Source organism: Mus pahari, chromosome 3, assembly GCF_900095145.1.
Source record: "Mus pahari chromosome 3, PAHARI_EIJ_v1.1, whole genome shotgun sequence".
Lineage (NCBI taxonomy): Eukaryota > Metazoa > Chordata > Mammalia > Rodentia > Muridae > Mus > Mus pahari.
Genome location: NC_034592.1, coordinates 39209726 through 39236670, shown reverse-complemented (window position 1 = coordinate 39236670; position 26945 = coordinate 39209726). Strand labels below are relative to the sequence as shown.

General features: G+C 42.8%; 1 protein-coding gene across 4 annotated transcripts in view; it reads left to right on the top strand.

Moving 5' to 3' along the window:
- Cacnb4 (calcium voltage-gated channel auxiliary subunit beta 4) overlaps positions 1 to 26945 on the top strand; it is a 254056-nt gene that overhangs the window by 119474 nt on the left and 107637 nt on the right. Inside the window, exons 1-2 of one of the 4 annotated variants that reach the window (XM_021192087.1) lie at positions 1306 to 1645; positions 3566 to 3729. The exons of 2 other annotated variants lie outside the window; for them this stretch is intronic. In XM_021192087.1, coding sequence (XP_021047746.1) covers positions 3724 to 3729 — 6 coding nt within the window. In that variant the 5' untranslated portion in view covers positions 1306 to 1645; positions 3566 to 3723. Of the gene's footprint in view, positions 1 to 1305; positions 1646 to 3565; positions 3730 to 26945 lie in introns of those variants that run through there. One more of the 4 variants, XM_021192086.1, reaches the window with a different exon arrangement.

Genomic DNA, 26945 nt, shown 5'->3' with positions numbered 1-26945 from the left:
GGGCTGGGATTAGAGGCGTGCGCCGCAGCGCCCGGCTTGGGGTTACTTTTGATGACTTGGTTTGTTGCTCTGGACTTAGGCTTTTCAGTCTGGCTGGGGGAATGACCTCCTTTCTCAGGTCTGGGCCGGTGACTCCTTGCTGAGGTCCCGTGAGCTACAGCCAATGCCTTCCGGCTAACAAAGCAGGGTTGTTGCCGGTAAGTGTTTATGTCGCACTTCAGAGCTGCAAAGTTCTTTCTCCGAGTTATTCCTTCCCCCAGAGTCACAGCTGAAGAAACTGAAGCCCGCAGAGGCAGGGCCTGGCTGACCTAGGTCAGCTGGTAAGATGGTGGCAACGCTGATACAGAGTTTGCTGGGTTATTTCTTGCCCCGTGATTCACACAGTTTCTTAAGATGACGCTGCTTGCCCCATACCAACTTCTCTCCAAATTCTTTTTAGAGCGAGCTGTAGGTTTTCCGGGGCTCAGGCTACAATCTATTACTGGTGAGCAGACAGCCATAGGTAAGTGGGGGAACTCTATCTCAGGTGAAACCCCCCCCCCCCATTATAGAATTTGTTCTCCATCAGCGTGAGTATAGTGTGGGAGCAGAGGGTTGGGGTAAGACCTTCCTGTGTGAGTTTTGTGGGGAAGGATCAGCAGTGTTGGGGATTATTAGAGGTACAGGAAGCAGAGGTATAAGAAGCAGAGGGAGGCGCCTCCCACAAGCATAGTCTGTTACTTAAAGAGGAATTTTAAATAAATTGAACTAAAAGAACGTTCAATTTTGCATCTAAAAGTTGAGAGGTTTTGGCTACCTCTACAGACTTCACTAATGGCACAAGGGTGTTATCTTGCCAGTAAGGCAGAGAGAGACACTGGTGAAAACATGGAAAACTTTTCCTATACAAATGCCACAAACCTTACCATCTGGTATTTTATCTACTTCCCTTCATTTAGATTAAAATTTTCTATATGACTTAGTGTCCCTTAACTTAAATCGCCTCTGCAAAGTACAGATGCTGGATGGAGATCGGTGTCTGCCTATGCCTGTCTTTATGAAATACTCAAAAATAAAACCTCTCCTTTGCCCCCTCCTCCAACTGTGCGTTTAACAAAGAGGATGCATGGCTATAACTCGAGTATCTGCTAGCCCTCCTTCCTAAACAGTAAAACAGCCTTTTGGCTACTGCTAAGTGTTCGTTGTAGAGCTAGCCATGCGTGAGACACAGGAAGCATCTCTGTGCTGGATAGGATGCTCAGAGTCACCCTCCACTCTCTCAGGGAACGCTCTTCAGCTGACTGAAGCAGGGGAGCTGAGCCAATCAGAGGCTGCTTTCCTAGCTCTGTCACCAGTCTGTGCTTGAGGAAGGCTTTTGCTTTTTATGCTCTGTATTGGAGAGGCAGATAAAATGCCAGGTCTGCATGGCTCTGGGGATAACCTCGCCCTGTATGATGTGAACGAATAACATCTTGCCTGGTAAATCCACAGGAATTGATAAGGCAGCGCAGTTCTTCCAAAGAGGCCTTTTATTTATTTTTTTTCTTTTAAGCTCTAGCTGTGGTTTCTGCAGCAATTTTGTTTTTGCCTTAAAAGAGGTGCTGTGGATTATTAGACCTCCATGTATGACAATTTGTACCTGCATGGAGTTGAAGACTCGGAGGCTGTAAGTATTTCATAGATAGCCGGTTCCCTCTCTCCTCCTCTTCCTCCTCCCACTCCCCCCCTCCTATTTCTTAGGCAACGCAGGAAACATGGAGCTGAAAGCCAACAGCATTGGGGTGCTCGCTGGCAGCTGTGTATGCTCTGTGTAGTGTGTAGCTAACTGAAATCATTTATTGTCAAGCAAAAGGGAAATGAACTTGATAGCAGAGGCATCTCAGAGAATAGGTTGTTGGGATTTCTCTGTGACCAGGGCCACGGTTGATTCATGAGGGGTAACTGCCCCTTGTAGACTGGCTTAAACTATGCAGAAAGTGCTGTTTTTTTTTCCAGTAGCGGGGTTTCACAGGAAAGAATCATTCTTTATATAATAACATTGTTTGTTGAGCTAGCATGAATGGAAGGTCCTCAGCTATAGCTGTGTTATTATGTGCTCACTGGCCAGACAGTGTGCTTTCTGCTGCTTCTTTGTTAAGGAAATCAGATGCAAAGGGTGGTGCACACAATACTCCAGTGCAGAGGCGGTAGGTGGTGCCCCTCTACTCTGCCCTGGGAGACCGAAGTGAACTCATGTGTGTTTGGTCTTAGAAAACTGGACTCCTGCCCCCCCTCCCCCCCGCCCCCTGAGAGCTCAGCCTCCTGCAATGTTTCGCCAGCAGGGTGAAATGGTTTTCTGCAATCCCCGAATTTTGTAGCATAGTATGCTGTTACAGTTTTCACAGAGGTTCAAGCTGACGGCTGGATTCTTCTTTTTGACTCTTGCTAGGGACAGCACCTGTTTCTGCATCACTTCGGTAGACACCTTGCAAGGAAGGATGATGAGGGGTTGCCCGTGGGACATGCTGTGGGGCGTCTGAATTTACTGAGTGTAATGCTGTGTGTTGTCACATTCAAAACAGAAATGTGTTATATAAGGGTCTCTGGCTAAATCACCCAACGAACAGATTATAACAGGGGAAAAAAAAAAAAAAAAAAAAGAACCCTATGGCATATGTCAGTATAGCTGTAGGCATCATAACTGCTGTCCGTGAAAGATAGCTGCCCTCGGGTCTCAGAAGGCTTTCCATTTTCCCTTGCTGCCTGTGTTAGCTGTAACTCTAACTCTTCTCCTGCAAACTCGATCTGCGTTGTTTCATCCAGCGTGCTTCAAGTGACCAGACTGTCAGTTCTTTGCAAAGGGGCCATAGTTGTGCTGTTGGGGCTTGAAGTCATGTAGGCCTACCTTGGCAGGTAGGGTTGAGGGATGGAAGAGACTCCAGGAGTTCCAGTCAAGCAGGTATTCACAGCTGGGCTCTTCAGGAGGCCTGACTATCTTCTTACACTCTTGTCTCCCTCCGCATTCAGTTATGAAACGTCTGATCCCTCGCGGAGTTGTAAGTTTTATTTCCGACCATGATTTTTAAACTTGGGAAGTCAGTGTTGCTTTGAAGTGGATCGGAGTTTGCTGTCGCTCCTTCCAGAAACGCTTTTAGAAGCCAGCTGCCGCAAGCAGCAGAGTCGCCTAGGAACTCATGTGAGCAGAGTCGCCTAGGAACTAATGTGAGCAGCTCCTTCTTCTCCAGAACTGTGTAAATTTCAGATGCACCGGGTCAGAGGGGAAGCATTCTAAGTACAGAAACATTTGCCTTTCCTTTTGGTCCAGCCTCTCAGGACAGCAGGTTTTCCTGTAGGGTGGGAAGTGAAGAGTCTCCTGGCCTGACTTACCGGTTAGAGCCGATGGCGGAGGGTAGGGTCAGGTACTGCAGTGGTGCGTCCCCTCAGGCCAGCAGGCCGAGCTCCTGGGGCTGTGTACATCCATGGAGGTGGGCAGCACTGAGGAGCGATTTGGGGGTGGGATCGGGGACCGTGGTACCTAAAGCAGAGGGGAAGATGGAGAGGTTCGGAGGGCTGACCTGACCCTGACGAGTTTATTTGTTTTTATAAGGAAGAATAATGTGATGTGTTACCCGAGATGGTGTGAACAGAGAGAGCCTCAAGCCAATGGAGACGACTAGGCCTAAATAGCTGAGCCGGTGGAGTGCCAGATAAAGCCACACCTGGAGTGCCGCATCCCCAGCAGTCTCTCTCAGTGCCAATGCATTGATGGCTGTAAGTGTGGGGTTTGCCCAGATCGAAGCTGAGCTCTTGGAGTAGACCTGCTGGATAGGTGTGTGGAGAGGCTTCACTGAGGTGACCAGCTGCAACCCGAGGATAGACAGGCATGAAGAGCTGAGAACCGCGTGTCCTCGGGGGGTGGGGGGGAGCAGGGGAGCCCCTACCACACTGTGCTACTGCAGAGCTTGTGGGGTGCATGGAGCTCGGGGTATCAGACACGCTTCCAGCCAGTGCGTCCATGTAGTGAGACTGTAACAGGCCGTCCTCCCTACAGACAGATGTTTTACGCTAAGAATAACGTCTTGATATACACTGTCAGCAGCGTGTCTTGGCTCCATGGTCTAAGAGATTTAGGCACTGTGGTGGGGTGTTTTGTTGTTGTTGTTCATTCGTTTTTTGTTTGTTTGTTTGTTTTTGTTTTTTGAGTCTGACCCATGCATGGACATGAATATAGATGTTATCCTTGTGGGGCCCTAGTTTGAAACCTGAAGCCTGTAGCCTCTGTCTCACCTCACATGCAAGAAAGGACAGAGAGGCTTGCCAGAACGGTTTAGTAAACACATATCAGATTTTTAAGTCCTGAGGAGTCGGTTTGGACACATCTGTTAACTTCTGTTCTGGTTACCAGGCAGGTAGCAAAGGACCAGGACCATCTCTAAGTGTAAGAAAAATACAAAAAGGGTCACTCAGTGGCCCCCAGCAAGGCCTTTCATCAGAGTAGGGGAGTTCACATAGACTGTCACATTACTTCACATTTTTGTTTTTACTGAGGATGAAAGCCAGGAGCTTGTGCATTCTAGGCAAGGGCTCTAGCACTGAGCTCTATCCACAGCCCACATTACTTTGTGAGTCACCTTAACACAGATAAGGCAGTATGTACCTGTGACGTGTCTATGCCGACACCGGGCCACTTACAGTGGGTTGTGTACACAGGCTGCCAGTGGCGTCTGAGTAAGTGTTACCCAGCGCCCCACTTTTACTGCTCCAGTATATCTTAATACAAGTCCTGGTGGCTTATTATACAAATAATAAGTTGGGTTTTTTGTTTTGTTTTTTTTTTAAAAAGAGAAATGAATAAGGAGAGTGGAAAAGCAGAAAACGTTGCCTGAGACCTACTACTCTCTGATAGCCAATGCTACTGTAACATGCTGATTTTGGCCGTCAGTGCATATATACCCATGCAAATAGATTGTTTTCAGCCTGCTGCTGTGTGTTACATCCTGGTCTGTTAAGTGTTACCAAGCACACTAACACTGACGCCAGCCTGTGCAGAGAGTGCTTGGCACAGCAGTATAGAATTCCGAATGACCTAAAGGAAATTTAGATGCTCAGACTATTCCACAAAGTGAAGCCAGGGCTAACCATACGTACTAGTTGGTTTCATGTCCCCAGCTCTTCCGTTTCTAAATGCCCAAATGTTAAAGCATCCAAAGGAAGAAACTTGGTCATTTCCTGAGAGAAAGACGACCGGGTCTTAATTCAAAGCGTTTATTACCCAGGAAAACACAGTCTTTAAATATTGAAAGAAAACATAAAGTGGTTATCAATACCATTAGAGAAAGTGATGAGAGATAAAGGGAGAGAAAATAATAATGTATCAATTATAATGTATATGTTTTGTTTGAATGCATGTGTTTTATGTGTCTATGTACTGTATACTATTCTAAGAATAACTACATATCAATTTTTGAAGATATTTGTTTTCAATAAGTTGTATAACTATGTCTGTCTAAATGTACGTGCGCCCACATGTGCATATGTACTGTGCAGTCTCATACATCATGCACATTCCTATGTAGATATGCTTCATGCTTTGTTAACTGATGGTTGATACTAAGCGGCAGATTTCTAGCACTGAAGTTTGGAGAAGAAAGATTATTAACTGCCTTGGGTGTGAACAAAGGTACCCAAGAGGATTGAAAAGCCACATTCGACAACAGAGTGAAGGAATTACATTTTAAAGTTGTTTTATACGAAGCTATGTCCTTGCGCTTCTTAAGAAGGAAGATAAATTTCAAACGGAGGGTTGATGTGTTTGAGGGCCTTCAGAAAAATGTCCTAGAGATGCTCAGGTTTGGATTTCTCTTGGAAACAAGCAGACCAAAGGCCTTTATCCTTCTGGGGCAGAGAGTTTTGATGGTCCATTTCTAGAGTATGAAAACTGGTCTGAAACTGAGTCTGAAGATAGGGTTTTGGCATCTGTAACTAGAGAAGTAAATGGAGTGCTTATGGTTTATATGCGAGATCTCACTGAGACATGCAGGTGTTTTACTTAACTGAGCTATTGTGGTAATAAGCCAGGGTCTGAGAAGTAAATGATGTGCATACATTTTCTTCAATTAAATTTCTATAAACTCTAAAATATGTATAGGAATGATTTCCATACTGAATTATGATGATGCTAAGAGTGAAATTCCTTAAATTTGACCAGAGGCCATGAATTTGCCCCTCCTTGCTTGTTTTCCATTTTGGGGTGATAGATGAGAGTGTGACCCTCAGTCATCACATCAACCCTGTCCAGGCGCATCTGTATTCTTTCCTGACAGCTTTTCTCCTCTTTAGATTGCAGTGGCTCACAGTAAGCTATTTTTGCCTTGAACGATTCAAGTGCTCCTGGGAACAACTCAAGGCGTTTATCTTGGCTCACGGTCTCAGAGGGTTCTTGGCCTCGTGTGTCTGGGTAGAACGTCACTGTGGCAGCAGTGCATGGCAGAAGAACATCTTCATCTCGTGCTAGATAAGAGGCAGAGAAAAAGGAAGACAGGAAGGGCCCAGAAGTAGATTTCTGTGATCTACTTCCTTCAACTAGGTCTAAATTCCTTCTTTTTACCGCTTCTTGATAATACCATTATATTATGAATCCATGAGGACATGACCCCAGTAGTTAGGTAAGAGTCCTCAGAATGCAGCCATTTCCTCAAAGTCCATCATCTGGCAAAGAAGCCCCGTGAGGGATCTTGTTTACAGTGTAGCAGAGTTTTATAATACCGTGACTCCAGTTGTATGTCCTCAGTAAATGCCACATCACTCCGTGGAACTTAGATCTGTGTTTCGCTCAGTAGAAAGTCAGCAGTGACTATGTAAACCCATCAAAAGGTGAAGGGCCCACAGGTTTCTCTCTGCCTCTGTCTTTCTTTTCCAATGATCTAATTACTGGTTCAATAGTCCTTGTCATTCTGTTCTTCATCTCTTCTTTAACATCGCTTCTCTGGGTAAGCAACTGGAATGGATAAAGAATAAAACTACACTGGTTATCATTTTCCATCTTGTCTTGCCTCTCCCATTTGTCCTTTCAAACAATAGTCATATCATAACTCTCATGCAGGTATCAGTAGAGTTAAGTTGAAGATTAGACCCAGCAAACTCTACAGAGCTGTATCCTTAAAAATCAGGCAGGCTCTGATGCTTTTAGCATGTTTGTACCAGCCACAGGAGCTGTGAAAACAGCAATTTTAGCAGCCACCTTACAATGGACCCTTTTTGCTTGAGAAATTTTTATGCAACCCTGGGTATATAAATCCACAAAAACAGACACCCAATTTAAGAACTTAACTGATAATTAATCATAAATGTATTTTCAAACAGTTGTTTTGGGCTGGCAAGATAGCTCAGCAGGTAAAAATGCTTGGCGTACAAGCTTAACGATCTAAGTTCAATCTTCATAAACCAGATAAAGGTGGACTGAGAGAAATGGTCCACAAAGTTGTCCTATGTCCCCCATATGTCCACACATGCATAATCATGCACACATGATAAAAATGCAGAATGTCTTAAAGCAATTCCTTTGCTATACATATAATTTTACCATCTATTAAAGACAAAATCAGATTTGTATAATCATTAAATGAATATACTTGTTTATTCTTTAATTTTTTTTTCAGTTCCTGTCTTTTGTTAACCATTACCTGTCTTCTGGTTTGTTGATGCAGTTAAGTCAGACAACACTTGCCACAAGTGCTGTCTATCAAAGTGACTGACCATGAAATCGCCAGTACCACATTTATCAGAAGGACACTCTTGACTGAGGCAATTAATTTTGCATTTTTATCCACCTTACAGTATTTCAGCACAGCAAACTCAGCCTTTCTCCTGTGCTTATTCTTCTTGGGAAAGAAAGACTCTTTTCTCAGCACCACCATGAAGTCTCAACCCAGGATGAGGGGTGGAGTCACCGTGAATGCGGAGGTTAGACAAAGTATGGCATCTTCCACTGCTTACTAGCAGGGAGCAGCCTCTGCTGATCAGGAGTTAATTCCCTCCTTAACCTGGATCTTAGTTTTTACATTTTCTATAGCATCTGAAGGTTCAGCCTCAAGGGAGATTACCTGTCTTTTCCATAAAGGTCTTTATGATAAACTGCATCCTGGTTATCAGTTTCTGCTCTTTACTTTTATATAAAGAACTAAGCTGGGCATGATAGCACATGCCTTTAACCTCAGCATTGTGGCTGCAGAGGCAAGTGAATCTCTGTGAGTTCAAGGCCAGCTGTGTCTATATAGTAAGTTCCAGGACAGCCAGGGCTACACAGAAAGATGCCTTTTCAAACAAACCAACAAGCAAACAAACAAGGGAAGAAAGAGAGAGAGAGAGAGAGAGAGAGAGAGAGAGAGAGAGAGAGAGAGAGAGAGAGAGAGAGAGAGAGAGAGAGAGAGAGAGAGAGAGAGAGAGAGAGAGAAAGGAAGGAAGGAAGAAAGAAGGAAGGAAGAGAGAGGGAGAGAGAAGGAAGGGAGGAAGGAAGGAAGGGAGGAAGGAAGGAAGGAAAGAAGGGAGGGAGGGAAGGAGGGAGGAAGAAAGAAACAATCCCTTTTTCATGCAGAGATGGCTCAGTGGTTTAAAGTGTTGGCCGCTCTTCCAGAGGACCTAGGTTTGATTCAGCACTCACATGGTAGCTCATGTCTGTCTCTGATTCCAGTTCTAGGGGATCTAAATGCTCTCTTATGGCCTTTACAGGCACCAGGTACTCACGTGGTACAGAGACATACATGCAAGCAAAACACCCCTGCACATAAAACAATGTACAAAACAGTTCAATCTTAGGGGAATGCACAAAGGCACAGTACAAAATGCCAGAAGTATATTTAGGCCCATTTCAGAAGTTCTTGGAAATCCCAAGACAAAAATCTATGTGAAAAATTTTAAATGAAACTCATTAGCCACTTCACATAGCAATTACAAAAGTAAAACATTCTAGCACTATGCTACTGATCGAAAACTTCCATGCTGAGGAATAATAGGAAATAAAACCTCTCAAAGTCTGGTTTCTGTAATTAGACCATCATTCTCTCATTGGAGGGGGTGACTGTCAAAACCTGCAGGTTCTAGCCTGCAGTCGTTTGGAATCCGTGCCGAGGTGATTCAGGTAGGTTCATGGGCGTTGAGTGGTATGGCAGCGGTATGTCAAGTTGTATCATGCAAAGGGGAGTGTGCTGCCAGAACCACCATCCATCACTACATGTTAGATCCTGAAACCTTTGGTTATGTGTATTCAGAAACTTGTTCCAGTGTTTTGTTTGTTTGTTTGTTTGGTGACTACCCAGCCTTACACTGGATTGTAACCCACAGCTGCCAAATGTGCCTCACGCATAGAAGATAGGGCCCCAGAGGCCACAGCTGAACGGGCAGACCCAAGAGACTTTATAGTTCGTATAAAATAATGGCAGCAGATAGGGAGTTGTAGATGTTTATAGCCTGGGCTCTGAACCATTTAAGATGCTGGAGAGTGTGAGGCTGAGGAAAAATCTCAGCTGTGGTTTTCACAGCACATATTGGTTTATGGAAAGAAAGTGGCCTAGGCCACGGTCGGCCATTTGTGAGTGCTAAGACCAGAACTTGCTCTCACTCTGTATTTTCTGGTCTTTGAGTTCAGTGTGCAGTTTTAGTTGTTGGCTTAGATACTTATCCACTGTCCACAGTTTACGTGTCCTGCATTTTTTTTTTTTTAATCTGTTGTAGAAGTATTCAAAAGGTTCACACTTAAAGCAGGATGTTTCGGATGGGTTTAGAGCTCATGCATGTCATTCCAGGTCTCAGAGGGCTGAGGCAAAGAATTAATGTATGTTCAAGGCAAGTGTCTACTTCAGGAGTCAGAGGCTGGCCCAGGCTCTAAAGAGAGCCAGTTAAGAACAAAAGAAAGTCACTAAAACAAATGAGGACATTTTGGATTTTCTTTTGCACTCATGGGAACCGAAATGAAGGCTGTACCCTGATATGACTATTGACAGGGGCCTGTGGTGTAGACTCTGATTTTGCCTTTGAACAATTCCTCTTGCATCTAACTCTCACCTTTCCTTTTTTTTTTTCTGTAAACATTTTGAACATTTAACCCCCCATCACAATATTAACAGTCTCCTTTCTATTTTATAAAGTAGCAGAACTATACAGTGAGGTCATTCTTATAATATGCAATATAGAAATATATTTCCTGTCAAGTTTTTCTTTTTTTCTTTTTTTTTTTTTTTTCACCTTTCCTTTTAACTTGAGCATCATTTGGAAAAAGCTTTGATCTTCAATGTCACCGCTCTCCTTAGCATTGTTGAGCTTTTGATGAGTGATATGGTTGTAGCTTAAAGTGTTTCTCAGAGCCGGGCAGTGTGTGGCTCCCAGCACTTGGGAGGCAGAGGCAAGTGGATTTCTGAGTTTGAGGACAGCCTGGTCTACAGAGTGAGTTCCAGGACAGCCAGGGCTATACAGAGAAACTCTGTCTCGAAAAACAAAACAAAACAGAAAGTGTTTCTCAGAATTTTTAAGTCTTCATAAAACTTATTTCCCTTTTTTACTTTTATACTGAACATAGGTGTCAACTATGAAAATGTCAAGTTTTCTGTTTAATTTTTTGCTTTATAACATAAGACAGCAGTGTAGTCTAATAATTCTGTGACTGAGGGGCGAGCCTCAGTTCTGGAGTATCTGGTTTTGACTCCAGCTCCCTGGTTCTTAGCTGAGGCCCGAGTATTGTTCTTTCTCACTGTAGCTGTCTTCAGACACACCAGAAGAGGGCATCTGATCATATTACAGATGGTTGTGAGCCACCATGTGGTTGCTGGGAATTGAACTCAGGACCTCTGGAAGAGTACTCAGTGCTCATAACCGCTGAGCCATCTCTCCAGCCCCCTTTTCTTATTTTTTTAGATATACTGTAGTTTGATTTTATTCTTCTCCCCCTTCCCAGACTCATCCCAGATCCTCTGTACCTCTCTATCCATCCAACTTCATGGTCCTTCTCTCTCTCTCAAAACAGGAAAAATCCAAATAAACAAAATATAATAAAACAAATTATACAAAACATAAAAAAGCACACACGCATGCATACAGGCACACACACACACACACATCCATACACACATGCACATACACATAGCACATGTAGTCTGTTGGTCAAGATGGTCAAGTACTTCTGGGGTCTGCCCAGGAGTGTGGCCAGTTCACCCAATGACGCTCCGCTGAAAAGAAAACTTTTCCCCCCTTTCCCTGCAAATACCAATGGAAGACAGCATCTTAACCAAGAACCACAGGTGACCCTGTGTCCACTTCCCCTTCTCCACGCCGGGACTTCTTCTGACTTGAATCTGTGTAGGTCTTGTGCATGCTGCCACATGCTTTGTGAGTTCATATGTGTATCTGAACAGTTATGTCTGGAAGATGCTGTTTCCTTGGAGTCAGCCACACCTCTGGCTCTCATAGTCTTCCTGCCTTATTTCCAAATAGCTCTCTGGGTCCTTGGGGGAGGGGGAGGTTGATAAAGGCAAGTCTGGGTATGTTCCTTAAGTCTTCTGTGTCTTGATTTCCTTGTCTCTGTAGCATAAACAATAATGAAACTGATATCTTGGTGGTTCCAAAAATTGTTATTTAGTATATATGTTTAATATATATGTAGCCCTTCAAATGAATATATATATATATATATATATATATATATATATATATATGTGTGTGTGTATACATATCTATATATGACCTAAGTATGTCCCTTACCACACAAGTTCCTACAAAGAACTTAGGTTTATTTCGAGCTCTCTTGAATAATGTTTTCACAGTGATTCACCTAAAATCCTGTAGAATATATTTATTCCTGTGTCTCTATGTCCATGTGTATGTCCCCACAAAATGTTGTATTCTGTGCAAAGTGTTCTGTGTAAAGTTAGCAGTAACACAGAACCATAAACAGGGTGATAATAGAAACGGAGAGGTAAAAGTCACTGCTCTTCAGAGATCTCACAGATAACTCGAGTCTTGTTTTGGAAAAGGAGATGATGGAGTATCCTTGAGAGAATATCAGGGTTCGGAAGTCTTGGCCTTGGCCTGTTATTAGTGGCAACTTTGGACAGGCATCTTTATCTTCCTAGTCCTCAATTTTCTTTGGATAAAATGAAGTTTGATTAGATAGTCCCTAAGATTTTTTTTTCCCTGCATCTAGAATTATGTTCTGTTTGTGGTTAAGCACGCCTTCCTTTGGGAAACAAATGCTGCAGTGTGCCATTTGCTTCTGAAATGCTCAATCACCATGGCATTGTGTACACACCGCGTAAGGTGTCAGTGTGTGGGCCTTAAATCTGCATATCTGGCTTCTCTCAGGATCTTTAAAAGAAGCAAGTATGCGCGGTACACGTGTAGGGAAAGACTGCACTTTGTGGAAGCGAATGTTTTACATAAGACTTTAACTCCAGATTCCAACAAAGATGCTTTGTCTGTTGCTCGTTTGCTTTCCTTCCCTGTATCATACTTCCGGCCTGCAGCAGCCTGAGCTGGCAATGTGTGAATGTCAGACCTGGAACTGTACACTGAATCATCTTTCCTACCAACAAAGGTGTCTAATCTGTACATTAAGAGTGTAGGCATACACGATATTTAGAATATTAGAATAACTGTTTTGTGATTAACATGACTCTTAGCATCAATAATATATAGTATATATAAGTATTAGCTATTATATATATATATATATATATATATATATATATAATTTTTAGTTAGGGTCTCAAATCCTTAGTGCTGAAATCATAGGTATGCACAACAATTATCTAAGAATATTTTCAAAAGTCTTTTTCTTTGTAAATTTTTGCTCTGTTCATCATTATTGATATTGTTTGAGATGTTCTAAGACCAATAATCAACTAAATATAGGAGCCCAGAAGTGTAGCAAGTTGTAGGAGACATTGATTCTTTTGAAGAATCAGTTACTCCTTTTAAAAGTACCCAAAGGTACCCAAAGGCCATAAAAATGCAAGTGAAATTCTTTTTTTTTTTTTTTGGTTTTTCGAGACAGGGTTTCTCTGTGTAGCCCTGGCTGTTCTGGAACTCACTTTGTAGACCAGGCTGACCTCGAACTCAGAAATCTGCCTGCCCCTGCCTCCCAAGTGCTAGGATTAAAGGCATGTGCCACCATGCCCGGCGCAAGTGAAATTCTTGACTTGAGCTCAGTCCCTCAAATATTCCCTTAAATCATGTTTTAATAAAGTAAGAGTTGGAACAAATATTAATCATCTATGATGATAGGGAAATATGGTGATATTATTATTTATTTATTAAATACTAATAATATTTATTTATTTATTATTGTGTTAAAGTAGTGAGTGAGTAAACATATTGGTGCATTAGGCTGCCAAAGACTCATTATTGATAGCTTGATGCCATCCGGTTTCAAATGATGCCTCAAAGATTAATGTCTTAGTACCTATTTGATTCAGTGGCTCTATTGATTCAAGTGATGGGATTAAGAACTTATTTTTCACATTTTCAAGCAATCTGGCTACAATATTGGAATTAGGATGAAGTTGATAAGGTCAGACGACACAGGACATTTTAATCAGCATGAAGTACAGGGTGCTTTGTGAAGTGTTGGAAGATTGCAAAGTAGCATGCAGGAATACAGGACTACAGCTGCCCAGGCCAAAGCAACTTTGCATGTGTCAAGTTTTACAAGAGAATTCCTCTGATGGCCAAGTTTCACCATTAGTTAACTGAAAACTGAAAGCATAGTTACATAAACCACAATGCATGTTCTTTTATAACATGATGAGTTTTTATTTACATGTCTATCTGTGTGACTTCAGGAGTTTATGTGCACCGTATGTTTGCAGGTGTCTGAGGAGGCCAGAAGGTGCCATATGCCTTGGAACTGAAGTTCCTAGTGGCTGGAACTATCTAGTGTGGGTGCTAGGAAACGAACCTGGGTCCTCTACTCTACAAGAGCGGTTTTAACTTCAGAACCATCTCTCTAGGTCCATAATGCATATTTTTAAAAGATGTATTTTTTTATTTTATGTGTATGAGTATACAGTTACTCTCTTCAGACACCAGAAGAGGGCATCGGATTCCATGACAGATGGTTGTGAGCCACCATGTGGTTGCTGGGAATTGAACTCTGGACCTCTGGAAGAGCAGTGTTCTAAACTACTGATCCATCTCTCTAGCCTCCATTGTGTATATATTTTTAGAGTACCAGTGGTAAATCTTTTCTCAGATTTTAACATTTATTAAGAATACACTGTATTTCATTGATTCTTATACATATTTTTCACACTTAACATATCTAAGGACCATGTCTTAAAAACTAATGATGCCTCATAGTTTTATTGGCAGTGTTTTTAACTACCGTTGTGCATAATCTAATAGTAAATCTTAAAATACATCTTCAATTCAGTGAAATGAAATATTTTGGGAAAAGTTAAATAATAAGAAATGGGTGGTGGGAACTCTGAGAACCTCCATGCCTGTTCCCTCCCTACTGATGATGATTGTTAACTCACTAGGGTTTTTGTTCAACTGCCCTCCAGGAAAAGGTATGCTTCAGTCCTTTTCCTAATACACTGACAGGCATGGGAATTTAGAAAAATACTCTTAAATATATATACATCTTACACACGTAATTAAAAAATACAAATAATATCAAAATAAATGTTATCCTATTATTATACCTAAAAAAATATACCACAGATATTTTGTATTCCAGTTGGCTTTTTTTCGTAACCTGGGTGACATACTGGCTGTAGTGTGGTTGTGTCATGGTGGAAAATCCAGTTCTTTTTGTTGCTATCATAAAACATTGTTTATAGAATGAAGAGTTTATCTTGGCTTATAATTCCAGAGGGAGAGTCCATATTGCAGCAGGCTGGAGGCAGAAGCCAGATGAGGAAGCTGAAAGATCACATTTCCATCCATACACAGAAAACAGAGAGAGCAAGCTGGAAGCAGGATCAGGCTGTGAATTCTCCAAGCCTGCTCCCACCACCCCCTCCGCAGTGGTGTACTTCTTAAAGGTTCCCCAACCTTCCCATACAGGGCTGCTAGCCAGGGACCAAGTATTCAAATATGGGAGTCTATGGGGGACATTTCTTATCCAAATTCCTACAACCACTGATAAAGATTTAGGAGAGTTTTCCTTCACCCGCCTGCAGAGTATTAACATTTTTTCTGTGAATATTTATGTATACAGGGAAACATTTCTCCAAAACATTTATATAGATAGAGTTGCTAGATAAAATGATTAGCAAAATTTAAGATTTATTTACATTTGTATTATAAAATGGCCTTATATTTAAATAAATTCTTTACTGCTTGAGAGAAACACTGAATTAGCTCAAAGCATTCAATCTGAAATATAAAACTGTGAGACATTTCTTGACTGTAGGAAGCAGCTTTTCTTGGGCTTTGTTTCTGAGAGCATAGGAAGGATTCCCCTACTCTAGTGTAATAATTTGTTGCCAGTTTTTCAACAATAATTATAAAAATTGCACCAATCCTCATCTTCATCTTTGTAGTTAAAAATCCCAAGACCCAGAGAGGCTAGACACCCTTCTCAGAGTGGCACAATATATGTTTCAACTGTAGCTAGAATTTTCCTTGCATATCTTTCTAGGGCAACATTCTTTTATGCGATGCCAAATTCTGAGGGCCAGTAATATTTAAACACCCAGACAACTCCCCAAAGTTGGCTGCATCATATATTTATATGATGTTTGACAGAGGATTTCCTGAACGGGGAAATAAATAAAGACCCAATATTAGACCTTTATTTGCTTAGAGATCAAATGTGCTACCCAGTGTCTTTCAAGGTTTTGTTTGATGTTGCTCTGTAATGAAGTTTGAAGTACCGAGGTGATGATGGATTAAAATGATAATATCTCCATAAAACGTAAGTGAAATAAAATCTCCGTGCTGGAGAACACTGGAAAGAGGTTTGGGGGCTTAGGGAAATACTCAAGTTCTTATAATTTGTGTGCAGGTTGTGTTGAGAGTCGCAAGTTAGTGCTACAGTCGGCCTTAGCTGAGAGAACTCAAGGTCCATTTTGTTCTCTGTCTTTATCATTTGCAATTCATGTCCGTGAGCTTCCAGTTCAAGAAAAAACACTTGCAGGATTCAGTAGCAATATTTTTAAAAGGCAAGTAGACATTGATATTTGTCAAAGGCACAGAGAATTTCAAATTCGGTGACAGGAGGTGATTCTACTAAAAGGAAAAAAAAAAATGGCATGCCCAAATTAGAATAACTTGAAAGGGTTTAATGAAGTGTAAAGATGTCAGTCGAATATAAGAGACCGTGCCGGCAACCCACAGTGGTCACTACTCCTAGACACAACAGCAGGCAGAAGACCCTAAAAGGACTGAGTTTTGTCCAGAAAGCTACTCAGGGAAGAACATAGCTTTCTCTGTTAAAGGTATCACCCTGTAGGTACCTGCCTGGGAGCATCCCCCAGAGAGGAAGTCAGAAATGGGTACTACTCTTTCTTGAACTCTGGTTTCTGTTGGTCAAAGTACCGGAGGCCACACAGCAGAGATTGTAGGTGAAGCTGTACTGGGCAAGAGCAGGCTGAAGAAGAGTAGGGGGTGACATGAAGAGGCAAGATGAAGTTGTTTTGTGTGAATATATATTCAAATGAGTAGATGAAAGCGCACAGTTTGAAGGCACTCCCAAAACACACTTCTGAAGATGTGACTGAGGCTGGGAAGGAGTTGGTGCTGGTAATTTTCCATTAAGAAGTGTTTTAGGTTTCATTATGTGGACATAGTTTTTTCCCTGCAGATAGTTTATCTGAGTCTTAATTCTTTTGTGGGTGGGTGGGACCTACCTAGCAATAGGGAAAAACTAAAGCTTTGTGAGGAAACTTGAGAAGCGAAGCTTAGAGGGGGCTATGGTTTGGGTGAAGCCCCTGGGAAGTGCTTAGGGTTAAATGAGATCAGGTCTTGAGGGATTGGCTGCAAGCGAGGCTTCAGGGGCTATCTAAGTGGACAGGAGACCTGAACCTAGCACTGTAGTCTCACCAGGTCGTGTGATTTGTGATCTGAGGCAGCATTAGCTCGGTAGATGCTAATGTGAACTCACCTCTTCAGAATTCCCAGCTTCAGACTCTGACTTGATCACGCGTCTTCTTTATGAATTACCCAGCCTGTGGTTGTCTGTTACTCCAGTGGAAAACACATTAAACGGGCCTTTAATACACAGAGGTCTCCACAGATAATGAAAGGACACAGAGAAGCACACAGGAGCCTGTCTTGGGCTCCTTAGGACCCCCCCCCACACACACACACAGTGTCGTTGTTTAGTGGTTGAGACCACATGAGACACCAAGAGGCTTTGTAAGTGAAGGGTTAGAATGTGAGCAGCTGCAGAACTGGCAGCAGTCTTCTTTTAAAGAGATGTGATGACCAAGGAGGGTGGGAATAGAGGGGCAGCAATTTTCTTTAGTGTTGAGAGCAGAACCTGAGTGGAAACCATAAAGCCGTACAGATTCTGTATGTGTCTGTTGCAAAATCTGTTCTGATAGATAGTTGCTTACATAGCAGGCTAAACCATGAAGTTCCATGAAGCTGCGCTCATATGACTTGAACATATTCCTGAGCCTGTATTATTCTCTAACTGGAAGTTTTAGGAGTTCCATTTCTTTTGAGTAAACAAGTTAAACTAGTGCTATTCAGGGAGGTTGGTTTAGGAGGCAGAGAGCTGTAACCGACCTTTTCCCCTCATTGTTAGGGCTTTTGAAATGTGGGAGGGACCCTTACATTGATCAGGTATTTACTCTTCCATTGATGAGGAATCCAGAGTGCAGAAAGAGTCCTGGCCCTGGACAGGTGGATTAGCTGGCCTAGGAAAGAGATGTATGGCCCATCTGTGCCTGAAGCAGAAGGTGGTGTCCTTGGCGATGCTCATCAGAGCTGTTCCCCAGGGGACAACAGATCACTGTGGTGGTGGCCATGTGCCCACATCAGATGTATCTCATCTCTTTGCATAGACACAATTTTTAGCAAAAGAGTACTCAGAGTAGATTTTTCTGCTGGTCTTAGCAGTTTCTGCAGGGTCAGAGCCAGGTGGTTCTCAGTGGGGAGAGCTGGCCCTTGTGCTATGAGAACTCTGCCGGTGTCCACAGCAAAGAATCTGTTCCAGAGATATGGAACCAAATGGTTGTTAAGAATCTCCATTGAGAATCATTTTGGTAAGATCTTAATGTTCAGATGTTTACTCCTGTATGTGTGTTTGGTCTGTGGGTGGAGACACTTGACAGAGAAGTAGCAAATAAGTCTCTACATATCTGTAAGAGGGACTGAAGATCTGGCTCAGCATGTGTGAGTACTGCTTGTAGAGGCTTATGACTACCTCTAACTAAGTTCCAGGGCATCTGAATCTCTCTTCCATCCTACTTGGGCTGCTGTGCACACATGATGCACAAATTCACACATGTACACATAAAAATAAATAATTGAATATTTGTACGAAGGTGTCTTAAAGCTAAGCCAGCTTCACATATTATCAGAACATCGCTTGAATAGTTTCATTTTCAAAATTTACATACTTATAAGGTAATAATTATTTTCTTTTTAAATTACGTTTTAAGGTTAGCCTACAAAGTAATGGCATTTTCACACATATCTATGCACTCTTAAAGAATTTTATTTTTAATTCCGTGTATGCATTTGTGTGAATGCACGTAAGTGCCAGTGCTTGGAGAGGCATCCTAATTCCTGGAGCTGGGATTATAAGTATCTGTGAGCTGCCTGACTCGGGTGCTAGAAACTGAACTTCATTCTTCTGTAAGTTCAGTACGCAAGTATGTCTTAATGGCTGAGCCATCTCTCTCCAGTGCAGTTATATACTATTTGTTAAAGGTTGATCCTTTCCCCTCTCTTTCTCCCTTTCCTCCTCCCTCCCTCCATTTTCCCTTCTCTCTCCTGTCCTTTCTCTGAGACAGGATTTCACCACGTAGTCCTTGCTGGCCTAGAACTTGCTATGTGGAAGAGTTCAGCCTCAAACTATCAGAAGTCTTCTTGCCTCTGCCTCCTAGACCTGGGATTAAAGGCACGGACCACCACATCTGTTCAAAGTTGATTTCTCATGCTATTTTTATAGCTTTAATTTTGAAGTTATTACTAGTGCAGAGCATAGTGTTATACTGAGAGTGGTGTAGACCTTGTTGCACTACTGGCTTTTAAGTTGTGTGTGCATCTAACTTCTTGTGTCAGAGCTACAGCATAATATGCAGTGTATTTTAACTCTTGGAATTTTATTAGGAGTGTGCAATACATTGATAAATACACAGGTTTACTCCGGTTTTAAATAGTACGTGGGAATACATGTAGCTTAAATGCATTTGCTCATGCCTACTTTGCATGAATTCTCCTTAAAACATTAAGAGGAGCAGAGGAGAAGCAGAGAGGAAGGCTAGAGAGGGGGAGGGAGATTCAAATAAGGCAGAAAGGGGACAGGGAAATGCATAGCCTAGATTTTGTGAATGTTTTGATTCATATCCCTTCGACTAAAACATATTCTGGCTGCGAGATGTACAGCTCATGGCTCAGCTTTCCTCTGAGTATTGCATTTGCATCGAGAAGCTGGCTTTCCAAATGCCAGCCAGCAGCCCGCTCAAAGATGGAGGCTGTGTCTAACTTAGCAACTGGATTACAACGATGGCCTGAGGAAGCTGTGGAGAGGGCACATCGGGTACCTTGTTTTAGCAGCCCCACAAGAATTTTGTCAGCTGCGGTTAATCTGCCTTTCAAGTGTATATGAAATTTTAGTTCCTAAGAGCTTGCAAAGATGTCCTAAGCAAGAAGCCCCACCCCTGTGTATTAAATGGATGATGTCTGAGTGTCCAGATTGCTTTCCTGCAGTTGGTGGAGCTATTCAGCAGGTGCTGGCTGAAGTGATGTCATTCCTTCACAGGTGTAAAAAAAAGTTATCTTTTAAACAGGGTAAATGTTATATGACCTCTGAGGTTCCCCAGACAGGAGGATCAGTGGACAATAGAACTATTTCTTCTTCAGTCTTCAAGTGCATCGGTCAGTTCTCTTTCACTGTAGCAGAATGCATGAGATAATCAGTAGGCTCTTTAAAATGGGTGATTTTGAGTTACAGGTTTAGATGGTCCAGTCTATGACCTGACCCAGTCTATGATCTGGCCCAGTCGATGATCTGGCCCAGTGGATAATCTAGCCCAGTCTATGATCTGGTCCAGTCTATGATCTGGTCCAGTGGATGATCTAGCCCAGTCGATGATATGGCCCAGTCAATAATCTGGTCCAGTCGATGATCTGGTCCAGTTTATGATCTGGCCCAGTCGATGATCTAGCAGACTCATTGCTTAGCTGTTGTTAAAGGTGACAGATGGCCACGATGGGGGAACAGGTGATAGAGATACTGGTCACCTCACAGGCAGGAAGCAAAGGAGGGAGATTTGAGGGCATGCTCCAAATGACGTAAGGTCCTCTCACAAGACGTCCCACGCCCCTCTAGTAGCAGCACCTTGGGGCCAGCCTTTTGACACATGGGCTTTAGAAAGTGAGAACTCAACAGCCAAAATGTACCAACCATGAGTGACTGAAATTTTCTACTGTCTTGAGGATAGGGTAGGTATTGGTAAATGGTTTCCTTCATCTACGATTAAGCGATAGCAAGTGCCGGTAAAAATATGGAGGGAGGAACTCTTACCACTGGTGGGAAGGTAAGCTAGCGCAGTCATTATGGAGATGATACGGAGATCCTTCAAAAGTCAAAAATAGATTTACCATATGGTCTTACTAATTTAGTAGATATTTCAAGGAAATTAATTCAGCATACCACAGAGATACCTATCCATAGGCATGTTTATGATGGCATTATTCACAAAAGCTAAGATGAAGTCAGTGTAGGTGCCCATCAACAGAACAGTGAATTTATAAAAAAATAAAAAAAAGTGGCATATATGCACAGTAGAGTATTATCCAACCACAAAGAAGAATGAAGTCCCAGCATTTGCAGCAAAATGAACAGAACTCCGTAGGACATTATTTTAGTGTGTGATCATGCATTACAAGCTAGACTCAGAGAGACAAGCAATATGTACTCTCTCTCATGAGTAGATACTAGCAAAACGCTAGGTGTAGCCATCAAAGTATGGTCAGTAAAGGTTAAAAGTGGAATTGAGGGGACAAGAGAGGTCGGTGATCAGCAGATGCTCTGTGCGTGAGTGAGAAGGTTGCACTGAACTCCAATGTTCACAGCAGTTCTCAATAAGAAACCACTCAGCCTCTGGTTTGAAAATGCCCCCCCCCCTTCCTTTTAAAGAGGATGAAGACTGTGTTGGAGTTTACCACGCAAGCAGCAGGGTTCTTAACATGCAGTGTTTGAGGAGAGCAGTGAGACCCCATACCCACTTCTCAGCTTCAGGGGTTTATTCTCCTTTATATTTTTTTTGGCCCACTTGAGGGATAACCTGAATCCAAGCACGTTCCACTATTCCTCTGCCAATTTTCCAGCTTTGTTTCCGGTTCCTGCTTTGTGAGAAGGTCAGGTGAGTGGTTGCCACTGGGCTCCTGCAGCCTCTTGCCCAAGCCTGGATGCCAAAGTCTGTTGTGTTTCCTCTTTTTCCATTCAGTTCTTCAAAATCGTGGGCTCCTGCCTATCAACAAAGCCCGGAGTTACTCCCATTCACCGTCCCACTTCCTCCTGGCTCTTTGGGTCTTTCTGAGCCTCCTGATTCACCCCTTGAGCTCAGATAAATTTTCATTTATGAGTGCATCTATCTGCACTGCGTCTGCAAGGGATAACCCTGCTTTCAGAGAATCTGAAGCCGCTTTTAGGTTCCTAGCCTTATTAATAAAAGAATTTAAAAACAGACTGGGAAGCTAAGGGCAATATTTTGAAGTGTGAGAGAGAAAGAGGGCAGGCAAAGTGTAAATCTTGACAGCTGCCTTGAGTCAAAGGGTGGAGATGAGAAAGCAAAACCATGCCTTTTAATGCCAGGGTCTGAGACAGCCAACACGTTCTGCAATGAAGTTTGGCAGAAGTGGAGTGGCTTAAATGTCCAGAGAATTCAGAGAGAAGACTCAGGCAGGCGGGGAAAGCTTACCTAGGCTTTAGCCAGTTTCCAAAAGAAAGAGCTAGAAAGAAGGAAAGGCAGGGTGTGCCATAGTGCCCTATGCGAGCGCCAGCCAAGAGCTGGTTTTGGTGGACCACACAGCACTCTTCCACTGAACATACTTTGGGGGAAATTAGTGGCAATAGGCAATTGGGGGAAACTGAGAGATTTATTTGCTTATTTTATTTTATTAACAGCCCTGGATCTTGGACCTAGAGCTTCATGCCTTGTGGCAGGTGTCCTACAACTGTGCTACAGCTCCAGCCTTGTGAAGCTGGGCAGTGGGATGAGTTTCTATGCATTGAGAGGACAGAAGGAGGGGCTCAGGCAAGGAGGCCCGTTAGAAAGCCGTGGAAATAACCTGGGTGAAAGATGATGGGGCTGAGCTAGGCCGGTGTGAGGTGGAAACAGAGGAAGAAGTGATCCAGCACCCGCGTAGGATGTTGGTTCATCTGGCTGGTGGCCTGTTGGCTTAGAAAGGGAGAGGTACTCTGCATTTGACTGATGGATAGTCATGCCGATGAGGCTGGGATGTTGGCCATCTCTTTTGATGTCTTCTGGACTGATCCAGTGAGTGCTGGTCAGGAGCCAGGTTAACTCTTGAGGCTGCAGCTCTCCAGCTGTTGATCTTGACTCCTGGTTAAGAAAGGTACTGATTCCAGCAAGGCCCAGGTACTTGCTTAGGGTTAATGCTGTTCAGCTATATAGTTTCTGGGCCCCACCCCTATCTTCATATACCCTGCTGTGCGACATTTAGAAACTCTTGACGGTACTTGTCACATGTTCTTACGTTGTATGTTTTCACATTTACCTAGAGTCTCTCCCGTCTCTTAATTTTCATAGATGAACTTCTAGTCATTAACTGTGAATATCCACTGATACATGTAAAAAGAAAAGAAAAAAATGGGTGCCCAGCCATGTAACCTTGGTGATCACTACTATATACTCTATGCCGCTTTCTCAAAACAGTAGACAGCAAACCACAGTAGTAGTAGTACAATCTCAAGATCACCGTTTGTCAAGAAATGTGTCTTGAAGAACTCAGCAGAATGCAGTTGCGGAGATGCTGGGGCGATGGGGTTGCTTACCCAGAACCATATGTTTGCTGCAAGTCATCTCGGAGTCTTAATGGGTTCACTCTCAGGACTTTGGTTCAATTAGTCAAGGTGACTTAGGACTAGCAAACCTGGCAGGTACTAAAGGGTGGCTGAGACATTCTGGGTCATGTTATTGAGAGCTTTTACAAAGAGCTTCCTGCTCTCTCGGGTGCCTGTGTGTGGTCACATTTGGAGCAGTGAACACTTGGGAAGCAGGAATGTCCATCTCACTCGCCTCCCTTTCCTTGTATAGCTTTGCAAGCACTGTATGCTCGTCCTGAGACAGGCATTCAATAAGTGGTTGCTAGAATGAATGGAAATCCAATAACTTTAATTCCTCTAGGAATCAAGAGGAATCTAGGGAAATGCTTAGAAATGATTTCATGTTATATGGTTGTCAGGGATTCCCAAGGGACACTCATTTATCCTTGGCCACCTACTTTTCTCTTCTCTTCTCTTCTCTTCTCTTCTCTTCTCTTCTCTTCTCTTCTCTTCTCTTCTCTTTTCTTTCTTTCTTTCTTTCTTGCTGGCTCGGTGGGTTAAGGTAAATGCCACTATGATTGATCTCCCAAGTTCAGTCCTGGAAAACACATGGCAGAAGGAAAGTGCTAGCCCCTACAAGTTGGGCTCTGTTCTTTGGCGTGCACATATCCATGTGTGCACATATCAAATAAATTATGATTTTGTAAAAGAAAGAAAAAAATTTTAAATGAGGGATTACAGGTTTTAGGGAACTAAATGGCCAGTATTTAAAAAAAATGCAGTGTGATGTAGTTCCAGTTGCACTGTCATGATTGAAGTCAACTTTGTGACAGTTTAAATCTCCTTCCTATACACACCTCCGGAGTCATCCTCCTCTCTGGGGGCCACCATTTCTAGCAAGTTGTTTTGGAATATCAGCTTTGCTGAATATAATTCACACAGTACACACCACTGACAGGATGTAATTCGGTGAGTTTATTACATCCTGAGTTGTTCAACAATCACTGCAATCAATTTTAGCCTATTTTAATAGTCTTGAAAGAGAATTCATCTCTGTTAGCAGCCACTTGCTGTTCCTCTGGTTTCTGTCCTAGGCTGCTTCTGGCCAGACATTCTAGACATTTCCTGCATTTTGTGATGCACTAGGTTTGTTCTTCTGAGACTGATGTTTTCACTTTGCATGGTGTTGCATCTTCCTGTGGCAACACATAAGAGCATCGAATTTCTTTTCGCTGCAAAATAGTATCTCATAGTGTGCATGTTTTATTTCTTGGTAGATGGACATTTGGGTGTTCGCTTTCCCCAACCCCAAACATTGAAGGGTAAAGAGATGACTAAGGAGGATATGTTGTCTTTTGTGGGGGCACATGGTAGTAGGATATCCTAAAGAAGTAGAAGCAAGGGTATCATGGGTCTGAGGCTAGCCCAGACTATACTTTGGATAGGTCAAACGGTTCAGCAGCTAAAGGTGCTTGCTATACAAGTCTAGAGATCCAAGCTCAATCCTGAGAAGTCACAGAAAGATAGAAAGCCTTCACTCCACACAGTTGTCTCCTGACCTCCACCCATGTAAGGTGGTGCACATCCCTACACACATAGCATGCACACGCCCACTAATACATAAATAAATTAGTTGATTACAAACAAAGACACATAGCACAATGATATACAACAAAAATGTTGAATGAGGGAAAGCAAAGTACAGCCCTTTGATGCTGGTGTTCTTGTGCACAGGGACATGGTAGTAAATGAGAGTAAGTGACACGAATCAGCCTAGACCAGGCCCAGCTCTGACACTGCAAGGGGCGCACGCCAGGAGATTAGCGGCTGGTCACAGAGAAGATTGGAAGATATTTTGTTTAGGAGTAATGCTGTCGGTGCAGTAATATTCTTGTTTCTTCTTATTTGTTCTCATTTGCAAGGACATTTTCAGGGACATTTTCTTGAAAATAGAATCTTTGCCACTTCCTCGGATTGTAATTTAGCAGCTGTATTATTATCAGAGCTATTATGTCTGTGATGGCCGTACCGGAAATCTGTGACTCTCTAAATGAGGTCAGTTCTCTGAATGAGCTCCATGCAAACCAGCCTTCCCATGCTCCTCTCTGTAAGCCACATGAGAACAAACAGGAATGACGGGAAGTCAGTCAGAAAGGTAGACTCATTGGAAACCGAACAAAGATATTTTAGTTTTCTTTTTCTTTTTTTCTTTTTTTTTTTGGTTTCTCGAGACAGGGTTTCTCTGTATAGTTCTGGCTGTCCTGGAACTCACTTTGTAGACCAGGCTGGCCTCGAACTCAGAAATCCCCCTGCCTCTGCCTGATATTTTAGTTTTCATGGTACTTGACACTGAGATTTTTCATCTATTTCTTTATAAACCTTCTTCCCTGCCTTCTTCAAATCTTTCCTGCCAGTAAGGGAATTAGTCAACCCATCCCAGTTCATTTTGTATAAGCTACTCACAAGTAGTTTACATAAGTAATTCTGCCTAAATGAGGTTGCACTCTTACTCTGTAGCCTTAAGCTTTGCTTGCTGTTGAAAGAACTGAGGACCGCTTCTATTGGTTCAGAGTGAGGGCACTCAAGGGTCACCCAGGAAGAGTGCATAGCAAGGTGACACTGTGACGTCCCTTCAGGGCCACATTTCAGGGCTGTACCGGCTGGTTTTGTGTCAACTTGATACTAGCTGGAGTTATTACAGAGAAAGGAGCCCAAGTTGAGGAAACGCCACAATGAGATCCAGCTGTAAGGCATTTTCTTAATTATCGATCAATGGGAGGCTCCATTGTGAGTGGTGCCATCCCTGGGCTGGCGGTCCTGACTTGTATAAGAAAGCAAGCTGAGGAGCCAGGGGAAACCATCCCTCCATGGCCTCTGCATCAGCTGCTGCCTCCAGGTTCCTGTGCTGTGTGAGTTCCAGTCCTGACTTCCTTTGTGATAAACAGCAATGTGGAAGTGTAAGCCAAGTCAATCAACCCCTTCCTCTCCTGCCTGCTTCTTGGTCATGACATTTTGTGCAGCAATAAAAACCCTGCCTAACACAAGGACCTAGGTCACACTACAGTAGACTAATAACACATTCAAAAGTAAGATGTCCTTGACTCCCCAAGTACTTCAAGTTAAGACAGGAGCACTTGGGTAGCTTTCCTAAGTTCCTTGTACAATTACATTGTTTACTAAGGAGATAAGATTTATTGTGAAGGCAGTGGAGCTTTGTAGATCTATATATTGGTGTGTCAGCAAGTAAGACAATTCTCTCCTGAGCATCTAAATGTCACCAAGTATGACTTCCAACACCATGCTGATGGTTACAGTAATCATCATAGAAATAGAAGATGCTTTCAATGAGAAAATGTTAAGGAGTTTAGGATAGAGGACCAGAGAGCCATGCATATGAATAGTGGGGAGGGATCAAAGAGTGGGGTGGGCTTTGTGTGTCAAAAGAAATGGATTTATGGTGATTTTCATTTAATGACAAGTTTTTGCCATTGCTTTTACTTGTCTTATTCTGTCTCTTAATCAGGAAAATAGGGAATTGAGTATCCTTATACTCTGACATGCATATAGGGGACATAGAGAGAAGTTAAGTGCTCTGAAGTTCGATATTTAGAGATAGTGGCTTACAGTTGAAAGGCAGCTTAGGGTGACTGACATGGGGCTGGGGAGATTTGGCCTAGAGCTGAAACATAACCACAAGAGAAATTGAAATTCATGTGCTGCCAGCTGGACTGTCTCTGGGATCCTCCAAGCAAGAGGAAACCATTCTCTCTCTCTCTCTCTCTCTCTCTCTCTCTCTCTCTCTCTCTCT